At 43.3% G+C, this 18,915-nt stretch overlaps 1 protein-coding gene across 18 annotated transcripts in view; it reads right to left on the reverse strand.

The window, feature by feature from the left end:
* Window positions 1–18,915, reverse strand: part of nrxn3b (neurexin 3b) — a 389,076-nt gene that overhangs the window by 188,402 nt on the left and 181,759 nt on the right. For 12 of the 18 annotated variants that reach the window (XR_004213678.1, XR_004213677.1, XR_004213676.1 and 9 more), the window contains 3 exons: window positions 10,932–11,233; window positions 9,500–9,544; window positions 7,749–7,910 (listed from right to left, as the gene is read on the reverse strand). Coding sequence is in view for 15 of the 18 variants with exons in the window: in XM_031872805.1 (XP_031728665.1) it covers window positions 7,749–7,910; window positions 9,500–9,544; window positions 10,932–11,233 (509 nt within the window). In the remaining 3 variants the exon portion in view is untranslated. The remainder of the gene's footprint in view (window positions 1–7,748; window positions 7,911–9,499; window positions 9,545–10,931; window positions 11,234–18,915) is intronic. The other 6 variants (XM_031872819.1, XM_031872815.1, XM_031872818.1 and 3 more) reach the window with 2 other exon arrangements.

Below are 18,915 nucleotides of genomic sequence, written 5' to 3' on the forward strand. Positions count from 1 at the left end.
CATGAGAAAGAAAATATGTCAGGCGGCAAATAGAGAGGAAAAGGGGGAGAGATGTGGAAGACTAAATGCTGTCAGGCCAGCATGTGCCACTGGCTTTCAAAACATGTTTGTGCGTGTGTGCGTGTGTGTGTGTGTGTGTGTGTGTGTGTGTGTGTGCCGAACATGACAACAAAATACGTAGCACACACATTGTCAAGCAATCAATCTACGGGTGACACACCGGATCAATTGATAAACTGTTGATTATTTTCTTGATTCATCAATGAATTACTTGTTCCATAGACAAATTCCTATCACACTCTCAAGTGCCGCCGCCATTACTGCAGTGGCACACACTTCTACTGACAATGAAAGCATAGATGTTTGGCTTAATCCTGGTCAGCAGTCGCCTCCTCCGACTGACACAGAGAGTCTGTGTGAATGTGCAAGTTATTCAGCCTGAAATGAAGTGTGACACAGCCTTTGGGGGAAATAACATTAACGTACCACAGCTGTCCGACACAGTAATTCATTCAGAGTTAAACCCAGCAGGAATTAGCTTATGATTAATATCATCAAGCTCCATCATTGTTGCATTGTAATCAGAAGAGATGCATCATCCTTTTGTCTGCACACCGTTTAGAATGCTGTCCAAATGAATTGAGATTTATAAAAGTTGATATCATGGAGCAGATCATTTCAACATGTAAAAGGTTTCACAGGGTCTGTTGGACAGATTCCTGGAAGAGAAATCCGTAACATACAATACAAGTTATATGCAGGTTTACAAGTATTATAGCATTGCAGAAAGCAGAATATGCTTACATCTGAGATTATTTACCATTTTTGCTTGAAAAATGAAGAAAACAACTAATCGCTCATAAAAGTAGTTGTCAGTTGATTTTCAGTAGATTGACTAACTAATTGATGGACGAACCTCTAGATATGAGAGCAAATGTGGGCATAATCTAGCTCATTATTGTCAATCAGCACAGTTGAATCTACCCAAACAACTGAAATCACGATAAACATTGAATTCAAAATGAAAATATTTCTCAGAAACGTTGCAGCTGTAACCACCATTAATGATGTCTCTGAAAAACTTCTGAAACCAAATACCTTGCATTCTACTTTCAGCAGGCTTTCAGACTACTCTTGGTCAAGAGAACTAACTGAATATTACATGAAAAGAAACAGAGGAGAAACAGATCCTTTAATGCGGCTCATTTGTAATGTACAGCAGTGCCGTGATGGCCACCAGTTCTTAGATGTAAATCACAGAAAGTTCAAAGGTACTGTCTGCAGTCTCTGTCCTGTTAAGCAAAATGTTCTATGGAAAGAATAGTTAGAGCAAACAGCAAACAGATCTAGATTGATAATATCACTGCAGGTAAGAGAGACAATATGTGTTTTTGATTTTAGGATGAATTGTTCCTTTAAACTCTGTGACACAACACAAGTTCTCCATCAGAGCCACAACAGTCTGCTTGTATAATCACACAGTTTGTTTACTCGACTCGTGAAAACTTTGCTCTCTATCTTAGTTTTCTTGACAGCGAAAAAATCGTACAAACTCTCTCAGGCAGTAAAATGTTATTGTGGGACATACTAATCTTACAGCTCCCGATCTGTTTTGGGATTATGATTTTGTCTGTTCTGCTGCAGGCCGATCAATACGTGAATCGAAATGATGCCATAAAAGAGGAACCGACTGCTGCGGCTATATGTACCTCATCTCTTTCTTTGTTATGGCTGTGCTTTGCTACGCTATCCTTCGGCCTATCAGCAGCCTTATGGGGCCCATTCATAATGCACGCACAGGGGACTGGAACGACTCCATAAAGCTCAGATGGTGTATTGATCATGCTCTGGTAAGGGTGAGGAGAGGGCAGGTGGGTGGAAGTGAGAAGTGCCCGCTTACAGACACACACACACACACACACAATCTCCTCCCTAATCTACTTCAGATCAGTGCTCATGTCCTCTTGGCCCCGGCCACAGCTGCTGTCAGCTCATGATTTAGCCCCAGTGTTAATGAAGAAGAGGGGTAATTCCACTGAAGAGGAGAGAAGATGCACACACAAACAAGGTGCTGATGAAGCTTTGTAAAGGAGATCTGTACTTCAAACACACACACACACACACAGACAGAAAGTGCATACAGTGTATACTCCTGTAAGTGCAGATCAATGTCATTGTGGGTAAATATTGGTGAGAAGACTGGACGAGCGACAGGATTGATGAAACAAGAGATTGAATATTCAGTAATAATTACTGGGAATGAATATGACCCTGGCTATCATATCACGATGACTGGGATGTGACAGTGCATCAGTATTAAATGGTTTATGGTTTAGTTCCCCTAAATCACAAAAAGAAATATGAATTCTGCCGATTTTCAGAGCATGTTGCAGACGGTTCTGGTTTTATGTGGTGAGTTTTTCAGATGTTCGCTGCTTAGACTTTTGTTTCCAACCCAATATAATGAAGGTGTTGGAATTCAGGTTGTGTTGTTAAAAGTATCAAAACACTATGTTTCAAGAACATATCAGCAAGATGTCTTACCAGATAAAATGCCACTATTACTCTATATAACTTAACTTTTGAAATTTGGATCTATGGGATATTCTGCTGAAGATAGCAGTCTACAGCAAAGTCTGAATTATCCTGAGGAACCAGGATGATGGTTAGAGCTGCTAAATCCAACTTTTCTATGGCAATTATTACAACAGCAAACAATGATTTGCTATGTTAAATTATGTGTGTGTTGTTATCAAAGCTTCTCCCTGCTTTGTTGGCATAGCTGGATCGCCGTGTGCGTTCTGAGTGCATGTGAGCGTGTCCCACTGGTTAGCTCACGTCTGCTCTCATTCTGCGCTTACAGCTGATAATGCTGATAACCACAGAAGCGTAGCACCCAGCCACTCTGTTAGCATCGTTAGCATCGTTGCTGTTATTTGCACTGTTAGCACTGTAAGCACCGTTAGCTGCGAGCCGCAGACTCAGCGGTCGCCATGTTGAGGCCCGTCAAGAGGCAATAGAAATGCTCCCAATCACGTATTTAGCACCTTCGAAGGCAGGGTTGGTAATCTAGAGAAACTAGCAAGAGTATCATAGATTTAGAAAATGATCCAACCCAAAAACCCAGCCAAGTTTTAACAATTCTTTTCCAATGAAAAAAACATTTCATTCAGGCCAATATTTTAGTTTTTGAATGAGTTTAGAGGTGCTAGTAGGCTGCTTTCGTTACCTTTGGAAAGAGCCAGGCCAGCGGTTTCCACTGTTTCCAGTCTTTGCGCTAAGCTAACAGTATTCATATTTAGTTTGCAGACATGAGAGTGCTCTCTATTTTCATCTGTAAAGGTTACACAATAGAGCCACAAAAAGGCCTCAAAACAGGGAAGATTATGAATCACCATCTGTTTTTAGTGACACTCTTTCAAAAGAGTGTGACTTTTAAAAAAGGTTGTAATTGTATCAGCAGCAAAAACCTTCCTCTGATATGCTATCAGTTATCATAGGTGTAATGGTACTCCCTGGGCCACAGAGTCTAGAATTTAAAAATATCTTTCAGCAAATGTATTTTTGTTATATTATATAATGCTAGGTTTTGAGTTGCAGAAGTAAGGATATATATTTGTTCTGAAGGTGTTACCTAAAACTAAATCCTGTAAACAAGAGTTAAAGGTGGAGGCATTTCATTAGAGACTGAGGTTTGTACCCATCCATCAGTGTTTGGCCCTCTATCGGGACATTACAAAAGTTAAATCATTAAAGAGGACAGGGTGACATTTGCATTTGTATTGGAGGGGAAAACAAGCTTTGCCTGAACACACTGGTGACTAACACAAAACTGATGAAGACATAGTTCCTCTCAAATGCCAAATGTTGGTCTCTTGCCCTCTCTCCTCTTCCTCTCACTTACTCATCGTTCTCTCGATCTCTGTCCATTTCAGTCATTTTTCTGTTTCTGTCTCCCACCCGCTGACATTCCCCTCACCTGCCCCTGTCCTCTCCTATGTTCTGTACCTGCCCTTTTTTCAATACTCTCACCTTCTACCCTCACATACTTCTCTGCTTGTTACTCATCATCTTCATTCCCCTCAGCAGAGATGACAGTCCATGCCCCAGCCGCCCCCACGGTCTGACACAAGGGGCCACTGCACAGCTCCAGTGCCACCACGAGTGCCCAGTGACACCGGAGGGAGGGACTGGATGGCGTGAGAGGTGGGGGCGGGGGTTGCAGGAGGCGCCGCAAACATGGGGCTGACCGGAGAGTGAGCGGCTGCCCACTGGCCCTCGGTCACGTGACACACTGCAGCCCACGTGGCAGAACATGCACGTAGGCGGGACATGACATTTCATGTAGCCTTCGGGGGCGTTTGAGTGCAGTGGAGACTGAACGAGAGAGGGGTCGTGATGGCAGCACGCGGCATCTCTTTTGTTGTCAGACAGAAGAGGAAGGCAGGCATTCGCTCGCTGCAGTAACTCACGCATCAGCTTTTTCATCAGCCCGAACTGATGCACTTCTTTAAATCTTAGGTCGAACAGAAGCCAATGTGCACCAACATTCCTGCTTCCGTAGCATTTGAAGCATTCTAGCCAGACATTACACACACTGAGTCAGACAGAACCACTGACACACTCTGATCTGAGCAACGGCCCTAACACAACTGAATCATTCCCTCGTTATCTGGGGATGTTGAATCCAAAGGAAGAGATGGAGGGGGCAGGAAGGAATGAATATGGTGTAGGAGAGCCAGAGAGACAGGCGATGATGCATAGGGAGGACATGTAGGTGAAAGAATATATTCAAATATACACAATATAGCGCTTAGAAGCGCAACTGCAAGCTGGGCTTCAAGCAACAGCAACAGAGATATTGTGAATGAATGGAAGTGTGGGGAGGAGATCACACAGCCGGTCGTGAGCAGTTTGCATAGTCCTGGGTAGCAGCTGGCACCATGCCTGCTTAATGGAGCAACGTATGATGAATAGTGGAGGATCGCACAATACTACCACTACCCAACCACATGGTGAATCACCTCCAATGATTCTGTCCACCACTCTCTCTCAAGGGCCAACTCAAAATGAGTCACACTTGTTTGGATAATAATGGAAGCACACTGAGGACACAACAGCATCTGCAGCACGGCCCATGATGAAAACTCTTGACATTAATGCATGTACCTCCTTACAGCTGCACCAAGCAGTACTTTATATGAACTGCATCACGGTACAGAACAACCCTCTTCACCCTCACACCGAGTATCAACTAACCCACCGGTGGGGGGGATCAAATACAAAGTATTTATAAATAAGGTTTTTATAACTCTGTGTTCACAGATTAATCATTTATTCCTTCGCTAAAAAACGAATGCTTCACTAACTTTAAGAAAAAGCTTCAACAAATCCATAGCCGTCCAGAAGGGCAAATCAACAAACCCTCCCACGATGCAAACACAGCGAGGATGTTAATGATCACAGGTACACAAAGCCAAGCTCTGTGAATCGTACCTATTTATTCATGGAGCCTCGGGCAACTGAGCACAGGGATGGCTGGGTCAGTGTTAGAAATGTATGCACTGTATCTGTGTCTGTGACAGAGGGAGAGGGCCACCGCAGTTTGAGGGTGGACCAGATATGCATTAGCCAATGTGGTAATGACCGGGGGAACCGCAGCCTCAGTCGAAACATAAAACAATGCAGACAAGGTGACTTTCTCTTAGCCCAAACGTGGCTGTGTGTGTGTGTAACCTCAAAAGAAGATGAAGTGGAGTGTATAGTGGTCTGATGGAAGCTAACTTGGCTACATGAAAGGCGTGTTAGAGGGGGCTCCACTGAGCACTGAGACTGACTGTCTCTTGTCAACATTGAGTAGGTTGTGATGGAAGGAAACACATCCAGGATGACGATGGAGAAGAGCTAGCCTGAGACACATATTAATGTTCCTATAGTTAATTCAAAAATATTAATATTGGTATTGAGATACCACGCAAATATTATATGAATTCATGTAGCCATGATTCAATCAACTGGATTTATTCTCTTTGTGTTTAAATCAGAGCACTTGGTATGTACATCAGTAAGTGAAAGCATTGATGTTCATAATGCTGTGTCATTCAGTGCTGATTCTGATCTCAGTTCAGTATGTTCAGTTGGTTGCCAGTCCAACTTGTTCCACTTAGCTCAGTACAAAACGAGGCTTATAAAAGCACTGCTCATAAGGCTGATGACTCAGCTACTTGTGACAGAGTTATCACTTTGTCATTCTTTCTGTGGCTCTTGCTGTCTTTTAATAAGATTTTGATCAGGAAGTATTGAACAGTTTATCACAAGATCGCTTTGTCATCTGCTGTTTCGACGGTCATTAATGAACTGTAGTGCTCTAATGTACAGTCATTGTATTTGTTAGTGTTTCATGTGACTTTGCACACATGTTTGAGATGCCATGCAAATTAAAACTGTGAACTAACATGTTCCGTTTCCACGGTTGAAGAAAACAAGTATCTGGCCTTAGAGCTTGTGGCAGCAAAATTCTGACTCTCATTGATTTTAGTCGACATGCTACCAGAATCTTTTGGATTGTTGTGTGCATCCAACATTATCAGATAGAGGTGAGAAGGAGGTGTTGAAAGCACAGCTCCAATTAGCTTAATGCTAATGTAAGGTGTCTGGTGCAAGTACTGATAAATGTAATAGGAGGCATTTCTTTGGTTGATATCTGATCCAATAGACACTCCAAACGGTTCCTTCATAGGATAAAAACATGGAGAATCAATTGTTTTTAATAGTTCTGGATTTGCCTATTTTATATGATCCGTTGATTATTGTCCTGTAATTTATTATATTCCTTGTGAGCCTGTAAAACAGCAGTTTAGGACAGAAAAACAAGCTTGTGTGCGTAGGTACAGAGGACCACATGTATGATCAACTCATATACAATGCCAATGCCATTCTCCAAAATACTTCCTAATCAGCAAGATAAAATCCCTGACAATGAGAATATGTGTACGTTCCAATTAAAGCGACGTTCCATACTGCAGCTCCGAAACAAATACACACTTGCACCCAAATAAAAGCATAATTCTATTTCTGAGATTGCTGCTTAGCTGCAGAAATCAATGCAGAGTATTTTACAGCTCGGAGGAGCCACCGGTCCTCCCTTTATTATCAGTACTTGCTCCACGATAAGCAATGGTGAGCAAAATGTAAATAACGGGGCACTTAATATATATATGTTTTGCTCTGCTCAAAAGCTCAGAGGGCCAGCCAATCTATTATAAACATCCCTAAACAACAAGGCTTTTTCCTATTTCATCACAGGCAAATACTTCTCTCAGACTGCTGCCCATTGGGAGGCGTTTTAGAGGCCCTTTCAAGCTGATACTGCAAATTACATGTGACAGAAGCAATTTTGCGATATTTTCTCACACACAAACTGCAGTAAGTGTTATGAATTAGATTAGGCCAGGGAATATTGAAAGGCTGATAGCTCCTCTGCAAACTTAGCAGCTTTAATTGATAATGCAATTTCATTTCATTCTCCTTTCCCTTCCTATGCTGATTATTTTTTTTGTCCATAACTAAATCAGCTGTGCTGGCTAAGTGAATACTAAAGTGGTCTTATGTGGCTACACACTTATGCATGACAACCACAGTCCTACAACCTGAGCAATCAAATGCAGATACAGTATAGGGAATGACCAACCCACATCCTACACGAGTCATGCACCTGCTCACTATGTATTCATCTGAGTCGTTCCTACCTCTCGGAGGCAGCCCATGAAATTGTTGCTAACTGGAGATCCGGGCAGGTCCGCAGTGCTGGGGCTCCCACCCACGTAGAAGAAATCATCTGAGCCCAGCATGGTGTAGTCTTCCTGGGTGTAGCCAGTGGTGGTGAGGATCCCATCAACGGAGATAGTCACCTGTTGAGGGGCAACACATAGCCAAAGCCGAGCCATTACACTCTGGGATTCGATCCTGTGCTGTGTCTGAAACACACCTCCTTCCTTGGTCTGCATTGGAAATGAGCTCTTTGAGCTTGTCTTTGGGTCCCACACTGTAGGTTGCTTTACAGAATCCTTTGGTACCTTGATGCGATTGTTTTGGACCAGACAGCGTTTGGATTTCGTTAATGGAATTTTTGCCATAGGATTCACAGGACAGGTAAAGAAAATATGGCAGAGGCATATTTTCTTTATCTTTGATGGGGTAAGAGAATGGATCATAGGTTTGGTTCTGAAACTTCAGGTTGGGGGAGGGTTAGTACAATGTTCAAACCAAGGACAAATTGATTGCACTTGTCTTAGGTTTCGGGATTTATCTGGTAACTGCAGACACACACATATACTGTACACACGCATGTCAGACCACACACACACACGACGTCCGCACGCACGCCTACACTCTTACACACACTTATTCTCACACCATCCGTCTCACATTCTCCCCTCTCTTGCAGACATCTACATCTATATATCCACGCACATGCAAAACAAAGGGAGGCTTTTCACATCACATCAATGTGCAAACCAAGGTCACCACTGTCAGGCGGCAAATTAACCACATTTAATTGGACATGTAAGGGAGTAAGTGGATCAATGGTGCCATTCACAGCTGGAGCAGGCCACACAGGTGCAGAGGCTCATGCACAATCAAGACCCATATTCAAACACACTTTGAGAATAGCTGATGCTGATCTCTGATCAGGTTTAGCTCGGGTGTCACGGTCGTATTCTCAATGTCACAGGACCAGACCGATAATCCTAGATCAGTATGCTTATTCTTAAAGATGTTGTGCGTAGGGGCCCAGGGGTAAGGGTGATCAAGGTTAGCCACAACACACCAACACCACTTTCACCAGCATGCTACAAACACACACAGGGAGGGCAGAGTGAGTGATAGGCTGACAGGTGGGTGAGTGAATTAGAGTGTTAGTGGTTATTTTGGGTGAGGTTATATGAGTTTGGGAGGTGAGAGGTCAATGAGGTGTGGGCATGCCATGCGCCATAGTGAGTTGGAAACAACTGTCAGAGCTCCCGCAATGAAGGTTAAGGGTTGCCATTTTTTGGTCTCCTTCAGGGCTCGGTGTCGAGGTCACCATCTTTGGGATTGTGGCAAGCTTCTGTCAGTTCTGGACGACAGTCCTCACAAAAAATGGGGACTTTTTGTGTGAAAAAAATTAAATAAAAGGTAAGTTGCCTTGACGGAGGCAAAGAGTTACATTTTTAGTTGTTGTAAATCTGCAGTAATGTGGAAGAAACATAGAGAAAAAAGTAAAAGCCAAAGTGAAAAAAAAACAGGATGGGGGATTGTGGGGTAAAGAAGGAGGTTGTTGGCAGGTCAGGGAGGAAATTGAGAAGAAGTGAAGAAAGAACTGCCTGGTAATACAAACCCATCTCCTCATTTTTTGATAAGAGTGTCTAGGATGAAACTCAAAGAGAACGAATAAAAGAAGAGAGGGGGAGGGGACACACGGCAAACCCAAAAAAAAGACAATAAGAATGATATCTACCAGACAATGTAGTTTGTTTACCATAGCGTGTCCAATGCCTGATTGCTTTCCAGAAAAAGGGGAAGAAAGGAAATCAAAAGAATAGTGAACAAAAAAGGTTGTTAATAAGGATGGACAGAAAACAAAAAACAAAAGCAACGATGGAGAATTAGGATGTTAGTTAGTACATTAGTTGGTTAGATATCGGTTAGTAGTAAAAATGACTTATATCATGGATGAGTTAGTGTTGGGGTGAAAAAAATACTACATGATTTACCAGAGTTGTGGCTGCAGTAATAAAGAGCCAGCTTGCCATCCGGGGACCTTCACATTAAACCTGTGTAGGATGGCCTGAACCCCAACAGAACGTGTAGTGTTTTTTTCACCCTTAGTCTAGACTTCCTTTCAAAGAGGAAAGAAAATGATAGTGGTAGAAAGAAAGCAGGCAAGCAGCCCTTGGCTCTTAGCTTCTAACCTACTAAACTGTGTTATCCTGTTGGGATTTTCCCCGACACCTATTTACTAACCTGTGGGGCAAAAGCTTACTGTCAGCGAGACACTGTCAGGGAATCGGCACTTACTTGTTGTGCTGCTCTGAGAGCACTAAATGCTGTCTCACCTTGCAGACAAACTAAAAGGTCGACCAAGACAATCAACAAGTCCATACTTTTGCAGCCAGCCCCACCTCCATACAGCACTGGCTCTCATTATTCTGTACCGACTCATACTAGCTCCACCCGACTGCAATACAAGCTCATTTTAAATCACATTAAGAAAATGGTAGACAATATCTGTCAAGTAACAAATTCTGCTTATGTACAACAGATGCACATCTTTGATGGAAATGTCTTTGTATCTATAAAAAGCACCCTGATCATCTGAGCTATAAATACTGCATTAATGGACGGCTCAAAGGCAAACACTCTCTGCCTGGCTGTAAAGTGAAAGTCTATATTCTCCACAAGCATAAAAAACTCTTTCTGAAAGCCGGGAGATAGCGACAGCGCCTGATGGAAGTGTCAGCTTAGGGGAGAGTGAAGCAAAATAGAATTATCAGATCACTTTAATTTGAGGACACAGGGACCTCAAGTTCAATAAGCCGATAAACAGGACAGAGGAAAACACCTGGAATAGCAGTGCCTTGACTTAGCTATCAATCACATGAGACAGAACTGCTTTGCCCTGTTTTTTTTACTATTCATTAAACTGAAAATAAGTTGAACAATGATATCAAATGAAATAGAATTCATGTAATTGTAAAGATAACCAAAAGTATAATGAGATCTATCTCAATAATGTATCTGAACTGTGGCGATGAAATGGCAACCAATCAGAACACGGTGACATTCTTAACGCCGGCTCTCTCTCAAAAGCTCCTGGAAGCAGGTAATCTAAAGCGAAAGAAAAGTCCACCTGTCTCCAAACTCCGTCCATCACTGCTACCCCCGATTACCTGTCTCAGGTTGCGTGTCACTTTGATGTCGTGCCAGGTGTTGTCGTTGAATTTTCCATTGACTGGCTCCACGATGGCCTCAAAGGCCCCGGAGCCCAGATTGATGACGAGGGAGACGGCCCCGTCTTTTAGTGCCAGGTTGACATAGTCTGCGGATTTCCCCGTGTGTAGGAGGAGGCCGTTACGTTGCCAGGTCTTGAAGGATAGCGTGATCTCGTCGCTGCTGCTCTGAATAGGGTTCTGCGACAGGTCGTAGCAGAAGTACTCCGAGCCCCGGAAGGTGGCCACGTTCTCCTCCCTCGCTGAAACCACAAGAGAAGAAATGTTGGTTTTAGGATCGGTATACTTGTCATGACAGTCAGAGAAGGTAAGCGTTGCATTATCAGCATTGACATTAACCACCTGAGGATTAACAATTCACATATTTCTTTCCTTGTGAGTTATGTAAGCCATGATGACTGGAGCCCAGCAGTCATTGTCACATTCATTATTGCATTATTAAAAACAAGAAAACAGCCCAGCATCAGTCATGAAGCAGCCTCAGTAGATATGAGAACCACTGGATGCTGCAGAGAAGGTAACAAGCACACACACAATGCACTGCTCCCCATAATTACAGCTATGATAATCCCATCATTCAGTTCACATCATAAAATCCTGTCTGTACGACCGCCGGTTTGGGTTTCGCATTCGGCCTCCAGACAGACCGACTACTTATGATGGAACACTATTCCCCGCTAATGGTGCGCATAAATCAAACTCAGCCTGAGTTTACAGTTTTATATCACTCCGCTGTTGCAAAGTGACTTCCTGAGCCCATTTTTTAGATCGACACCGAGAGTAAGGTGAGACAGCTCCAGACAGAAAGGGGGGGGGGGGGGGTCAAGATGGACAGAAAGACTGAGAGAGCAAAAATAAAATTGCTGGACTGAGGGAAAGTGAAGACTCTACGAAAAAGAAAGAGTGGATGAGAGGAGTAGTGTTTCTTTCTGATGTGTGATGAAGTAATTGTCACTTCTCCTGCTGCCTCTTTAAAGGTGCTATGACAAGCTCTGGTCAGCGTGGGTCTGGGTGAAGCTATTAGAGACAAGGTCATACTCACTGTCAATTGTATTACAGCATGTGTTAGGTTGGATACAGCACCACGGACTCAAGGGTAGGGCTGCATGACTCCTCCTCCAATAACACAGTGTTCAAGCAGCACCTTTCACAAATTGCAACCTTCAGAAAAAGCCCTGCCAACATATCAAACCAACTAACCGCCATGGCACTTAGTAACAGTAACTATGTCATTACCTGCCAACAATACAATTTTCAGCGTGACATTTCATTTCCTCTGCGCCCTGAATTTTCTTTTGTGTACTCAGAAGTCATGGGGGGGGCCGCGAGTGAAAGGAGAACAAGCAGAAGAGAGAGACGGCATACTGCAGGCTGTACAGCTTGGGTTTGTTGTTTTGGATCAGGCTATATGTAAACATGAGGGAGCAGTGTTGTGGGGCTGGAAGAAAGATACAGAAGCAGGGAAAAAATGAGAATGAGAACATTGAGAGAGAAACCAAAGGGAAGTGGAGTGGGGCTGTAGGATGATGGGCTGCTGATTCCGGGCACGGACAAATTCTCCCCTCGGCGTCAAACTCATGTCTCTGTGCAACACAGAGACATGAGGAAACAGTATGGGAGGCAACAAAGGCCCTGTGAAAGCCCTCATCCATGTGCCAGGGGAATAAATAGGACCCATTATTATAACTGGGACAGCACAACACAGAGAGGCAACAGAATATACATAGGAGAATACAAGAAACCCTGATATGTATATATATATATATAGTATATATATATATATATATATATATATATATATATACATATATACATACACACATATGTACATGTATATATATAGATTCCCAAGGAAGGAATCCTCCTGACCTAGTGCCATAAACTGGTCAACATTGAATTTGTGAGCACATATCTGCTAAACTAATGATATTCCCACCAGCCTCATTTCTACTTTATATTAGTGCTGACTGGTAAATGCTTAGCTCATTCTAAGGCCATGTCCATACTACTCTGTTTTTACTCCATTTTTGCTACGTTTACACTGATCATCATTGAAATCATCTGCTAAGTAGTGTGCATTGCCATCGTGAGCATGCTAGCATTCGGCCTGACGTTGGCCTTTGATACCGGAGCATTTATGGATTATGACGGAGATACACTCATCAACATCGGACAATGGAGCACAGGGATTGGTTTAAGTGCAGCAGACTTCTACATGATCACTGCCAGCTCTATCTTACATCCACCCTGCCAGACCAAGCACCACCGAGGGCAGTGTGACCGCGTCAGGAAGAGAGGGAAGAGACCCAAGGTTGTTCCACTACCCAGCCTGCTCCTGGTCTCTGGTCTAGGGAAAGTGGTCTGGATGAGATCAGAGATGAATGTGCCCACATCTTGCAGTCTGGAAGTGTGAGAGTTGGTTCTTATTTTACGAAGAGGCCCTAAAATTATTTCACCTTTTGGTATTAAGATTAATAAATCTTTATAATACTGCATGTCCTTGTAGAAAATACAACACCCAGCCTCCCTGTTTCCTTCTTAACTTGTATCTCTAATGATTTACCATTTATTTTTCCACTAAATACTAATACTGGAATAAAACGCTATCAGTCTATGGTGTGTTTGACTCTCCTATGTGTATTAATTAAAACCCTGCAATTACAAAGTTGTTGTGGAGCTGAGGAAGACTATCAATAAAACATTGTTGCTATGAATAATAGAGGGAGTAAATTGATATAATGTAATATTTGTGAACCTCAGCAATATTAAACCCGAGGTAAGTGCATACGAATCCATAAAAAGCAGGGGAAATGCATTGCCTGTTGAGACATGCTCTGTGCAGATCTGTGGCTTTCAAATTGATCATAGAGCGGGGTCATTTTCCCTTATTTTCCCCATAGTCATCAATATTCCATTGTGGGCTGGGGTTTCGATTTCAAAATCCACTGGAAGCAATTATCTCCTTCATTATCAGCTCCCATTCATTTCCGCTCCCCTCGCCATACACACCCATGCTGCCTGAGCTCGCTCCCCAGTCTGATCCCAAGGGCCTTGGAGAGGAGAGCGCTGTCACCTCACAGAGCTCCGGTCCTGAACCTTCAACCTCCTTAAGATCAGCACAGGATGTCACACTGTCCCTCATCACTGAGGGAGGAAAATGCTTGAAGCATGTGGAGGGAAATCAGATGAGTTAAATGGCAGGATTAAAGGCAGGACGTATTGTGATTATTGTGGCAAAACACCAACTTCAGCTGGAGATGTTACAGCTGTACGGCTGTAAGCCCATAAGCTCACTGCACACGGACGCTAGCTGGGCAACTGAAGGAGACTTTTTTCTCTGGTGAAGTGAACTCAATCCGTGTTGACATCCAACGCATCAACTGCATGTTTGCACTACATTTGCAGATAAACAAGCCTGAAGTTCCAGACCTAAACATAGAAAGCTAACTTGTGCTTTTAGCTATTGTTGTCTGCGTGACACCCTCAGGAACCAAAGTCATTCAAGGTTGCGGCATCATCCCACACAATGCATTTAACAGAATGGGAAAAGCCATGCCTCCTCTCAACCTCTCTCTCCCGCTCTGTGTCATATCCATTCTCTTTTCCTCCCTCCCCTAAGTGAGAAATTAGCATCATTTGCTAATAACAGTTTGAGCAGCGCGGTTAGCCTGACGCAGCCCAACAAGAACAATGTGCTTCACTGCTTCCCGACATGAACACTAACCATGCAACTCTGCTGCTTACAGCTCAATGGTGAGCTTTGGAGCACCACGGCTGATGTGCCTCTTTAAAGGCAGGCAGCACTGTTAGACAGGCTTATGTTGAGGGAGATTTGGTAGAAATAATATATATGTGTCCTCTTCATGACAACTTTCAAGATGTCACATGACATATCCAAGAAGTTGAAGTGCATTGTCACCCTTACACTTCTTTTCTCATCTTGTGTTTCCCGTAACCTTGCAGAGCTGCGGCGGACAACCTGTCTTTTACGTCTGCGAGCACAGACGGGGGAGGGAAGAGTGACAAAGAGAGACAAAAGAGAGATATAAACATAAACAGAAGTGACACGGAGGAAGCAAGAGTCTTGAACAAAAGGAAGAGAGAGATGGAAGCAGAGACAGCAAGGGAAAAAGAGAAAGAGATGAGACGGGAAAATAAAAGCAGAGAGAGCTTGGGAGACAGAGCGACGGTGGGAGAGTGGCAGATGGAGGGAGAGAGAGACAGAGGTATTTCCAATGGCTCTCCAGAGAAACGAGGTGACAGTGTGTGTTAAGCCTGGCAGTGAAGAGCTGTCCCTGTGGCTTGTGATTCCAGCACTGATAACCCTTATTACTGCACCTAATAACTCAGCACACCCACCAAACCTCACTCTCTCTTTCTCCCCCTTTACCCCCATAAAGCAGAGGAATACCACCACAAATCCAACACGCTCTCAGAGTTCTACAGTCAGAAGATTCCTGCAATATTCCCCCAAAAGGCATTTTAAATTAGTAACTAAGAATTGCCATTTCAAAGATTTTTGAAAGACCTCCTGCTGAAAAAAAACATGACGTTTAGAGTTCAGAAACCATCATCACTTATAGTACATGCTCATCGTATTGCAATATTTACCAAGCACATAAATAAAGTAAACCCTCCCCAACTTCAAAAATGTTCTGGCAATAGAAACTGCTGCAGAGAAAAAGGAGGCAGACTTAGAAGAATGCTGCATCTCGACTCACTATGGTACAGGCACATGTGAGGTCAGCTTCTACATTATGTGAGACACTGATTAGCTTCAGTGGACTGGTCGTATTAACAGACCTGCACAGGGAGCAGGTCAACGAGTTGACTTTGTGTTTCAGGCGTCTTATTGGCTGATGTGCGTAGGCAAACCCAGTGAACTTGTCCGAGAGACTCGGGGGAGAATAGGGTGATGTGTGTTCTTAGCCTCTCCGTTTAGCTCTAGGGACGGAGTGGGCGTCCGTCTGTCCAACACTTTGGACTTGAGTAAAACACTTTCGATAACTCCTGTGTATGAGAAGGTAGAGAAGATCAGTTCCAATAATTGTAATTATTCCCTGAATTTCCTCTAGTGCCACCCATGCTGCCATAATGAGCACATTATTTACAGTGTCAAACTCCTACACTCTTATGAGATACTGTGAAAGGTGTAAGGGGGACTTCCATGGAATTTGCAATCATGGTAATCAGAGGATGGGTCCTAATTCATTTGATGAGTTGCTACCCTTTCTTTAGCAGTACCTGATCAGACTGTCAACAATGTACACAAGATACATTCTACAGGGTGGACTGACAATATGCATTAAATAGTGTACCCTGCAGTATGTCTTTTTCCTTTTGCACCACTTTGGAGGACAAACCATGTTGCACTTCCACACACTTTCTACGCCGACAAGTACACAAAACCCTCATTAAGTAGGTAAGTTAGCTGGTGTTTAATATACACACACATAAAAATAATGTGGATCGAATGTCTTTATTTTATTGGAGCATGTGAGAGTAATATAAGAACTTTGGACAGGTAAATTGTCATTCAGTGTAGACAAGGCCCAGCGCTCTCTTCTGGCTACTGGCTGAGACAAGTTAGTCCCTGTCACCTTTGGTGTGTTTTTCAGCATGTTTGTGTGTGTGTGTGTGTGTGTGTGTGTGTGTGTCACTGAATCTCCTTATTGGCTGCCGATGGTGGAGCCTCCATGGTGTGAGTGATGAGGTTTGGAGTGTCAACAGGGGGGTGGTGTGAATGGCAGTGGTGAACGAGGGCGAGATGGAGGGTGTCTGAAGAATGGGGGCAGTCGCCTGAGGTCCAATCCCATCAACTGGGGCAATTGTGCGAAGCGAACACTGGAGGTGGAGGTAGGGGTCGAGGATGAGTTTGCAGAGAGAGAGAGAGAGAGAGAGAAAGGGAGTAAGATAGAGATGTGGTGACTGCGCTCCTATTACTGCTAGTGGACCATTAAGAGCAGAAGGGGTGTGTGGAATCACAGAGAGACAGGGGCTGAAGGAGGACATCTCAGTCTTTTACCCATCCTCTCAATGTACACCATGCTAATTCATGTTAGGAGATCAAACGAATGAACCAATCTTAAGATGAACAAATGAAAATAAGATCCGGTTTAGAAAGGCTGGTCCCTAATTCATTAATCATGAGTGTGTCTACACGTGATGTTAAAGTGAGGCAGTTTAGTGATTGAAAGAAAAGAATTGATTCAACAGTTTGTTTTTTTCCACGATCTATTAGTTAATGCCCGTTATTTGAATACTGCCTTTAATGTGTGAATCTACAGTATGAAGCTATTTGGGCTTCAGTGTCCTGTCAAAGGACACTTCTACATGTGGAAGGAGGAGCTGGGGATGGAACCCCTAACCCTGTGATGAACAGCCTGCTCTACCTCCTGAATCTCTTGGAAATTGCTGGAACCTGAGATTCAACCACATTTATTATATCTGCTCAAATGATTTAGCTGGCTGGTGTTTGCTTTAGTCTGCCTCATCCGAGATTCAAGAGTGAGTCAAGAAATGATGACGTTTATATTATTCATTCATTCAAATCACTTCGATTGCTCGGCTGCAGGGGCAAGATGGGCAAGCATCATGATTAGAATTTAAAACATTAAAACAAACTTGTTTCATAGCTGCTTATGGGAAGTCAAAAGGCAGAACCTGTCAGCACTTCAGGAAAAAGAGAGATCTGAGGCATGTCCGTGGGAAAATACCTCTTTAAAATAAATGGTGCTCTGCTGTAGGAACCATCCTGACACAGTTCTGATGACATCACTGAATCTTCAGAGGTCTGTGCGTTCATACTGTCACGTATTGACACAATGACTGTAGGCAGAGCCTTCATGAATCCTTTTTTAAATGGCAGTAACTGTGGATTACAATATTATGGAGTCATCCGCGGTCCGCATTATTTCCATCAACAATCAAACTCTTTGACAGTGTGTCTCCTGAACGCCGACTATTGCATCAGCCTGACAGCTGCCATCCTGAGCCAGAATAAGAAGTGACGGCAGCGAGCATTGTATCGCTTTCATATTCTCCACCATTCTGCAGAGCAGTACCTTGGTAGACTTGCATCACTCTGCATCTGTGTGGGTTTTGGGTTATTTGTTTTCTTCTGTCTGTCTGACACATTTTACGTTTGACCATAAAATGAGCTTTTCTGTCTGTGATCCAAATCATTTAATTACTTTAAGCAACTCACAAACTCTTGTATAGTTTGTGTTTGCATAGTGTTTGTATGTGAACGGAGGCTTGCCCCAGGGTCACGGCAGGCGGGGCCTTCCCTGGAGCCTGTCAATCATCCACACTGGCGTTGCCTTATTGGCTATTATCTCTCCTGTCAGAAGCGCAGCCGTGCATCCAACTCACCACATTAGTCTCTGTCAGTTTACACGCTGCCTGTGGATAGATCCGTGGAGCATGAAGCAGCATGCTACAGTTATCATTACTTTTAGTGACATATGCTGCTTCAGCCCAAGACTCCATCCGCAAATGTCCCCCTACAACGAGTAAAAGAAATACATATTTTGACAAATAAGAGGGCCAACTAAATTTATAATTCTGCCTAATTTTCTACAACTGATGAGTCTAATACTTTATCACATACCTCACTGAGCTCGACATAGTGTCAGCGAGCTGCTCTCAACCCACACAACCAGGAGCAACAACTGCAAAACAGCCGCGTCCTTTTAACACAGTAAGATGGCACTGCAGGACACTTCATCTACGTCTCTTTAAATGGTTGCAAATCAATAATTGTCACTTTTCCATTATACATTTTGAGTAGTTTCATTTTAATTTGAAGGGTGATAGTCTTCCTCCACATCTCTGTTGTTTAATTCTCTGATATGTTTATTGCTTACACTGACACAGTTTCTAAATGTGTAATGCCTCATAGGAGATATGAGAGCCAACATAA

The sequence above is a fragment of the Anarrhichthys ocellatus genome, unplaced genomic scaffold (genome assembly GCF_004355925.1).
Source record: "Anarrhichthys ocellatus isolate YVR2014 unplaced genomic scaffold, GSC_Weel_1.0 scaffold66, whole genome shotgun sequence".
In the NCBI taxonomy this organism is placed as follows: Eukaryota; Metazoa; Chordata; class Actinopteri; order Perciformes; family Anarhichadidae; genus Anarrhichthys; species Anarrhichthys ocellatus.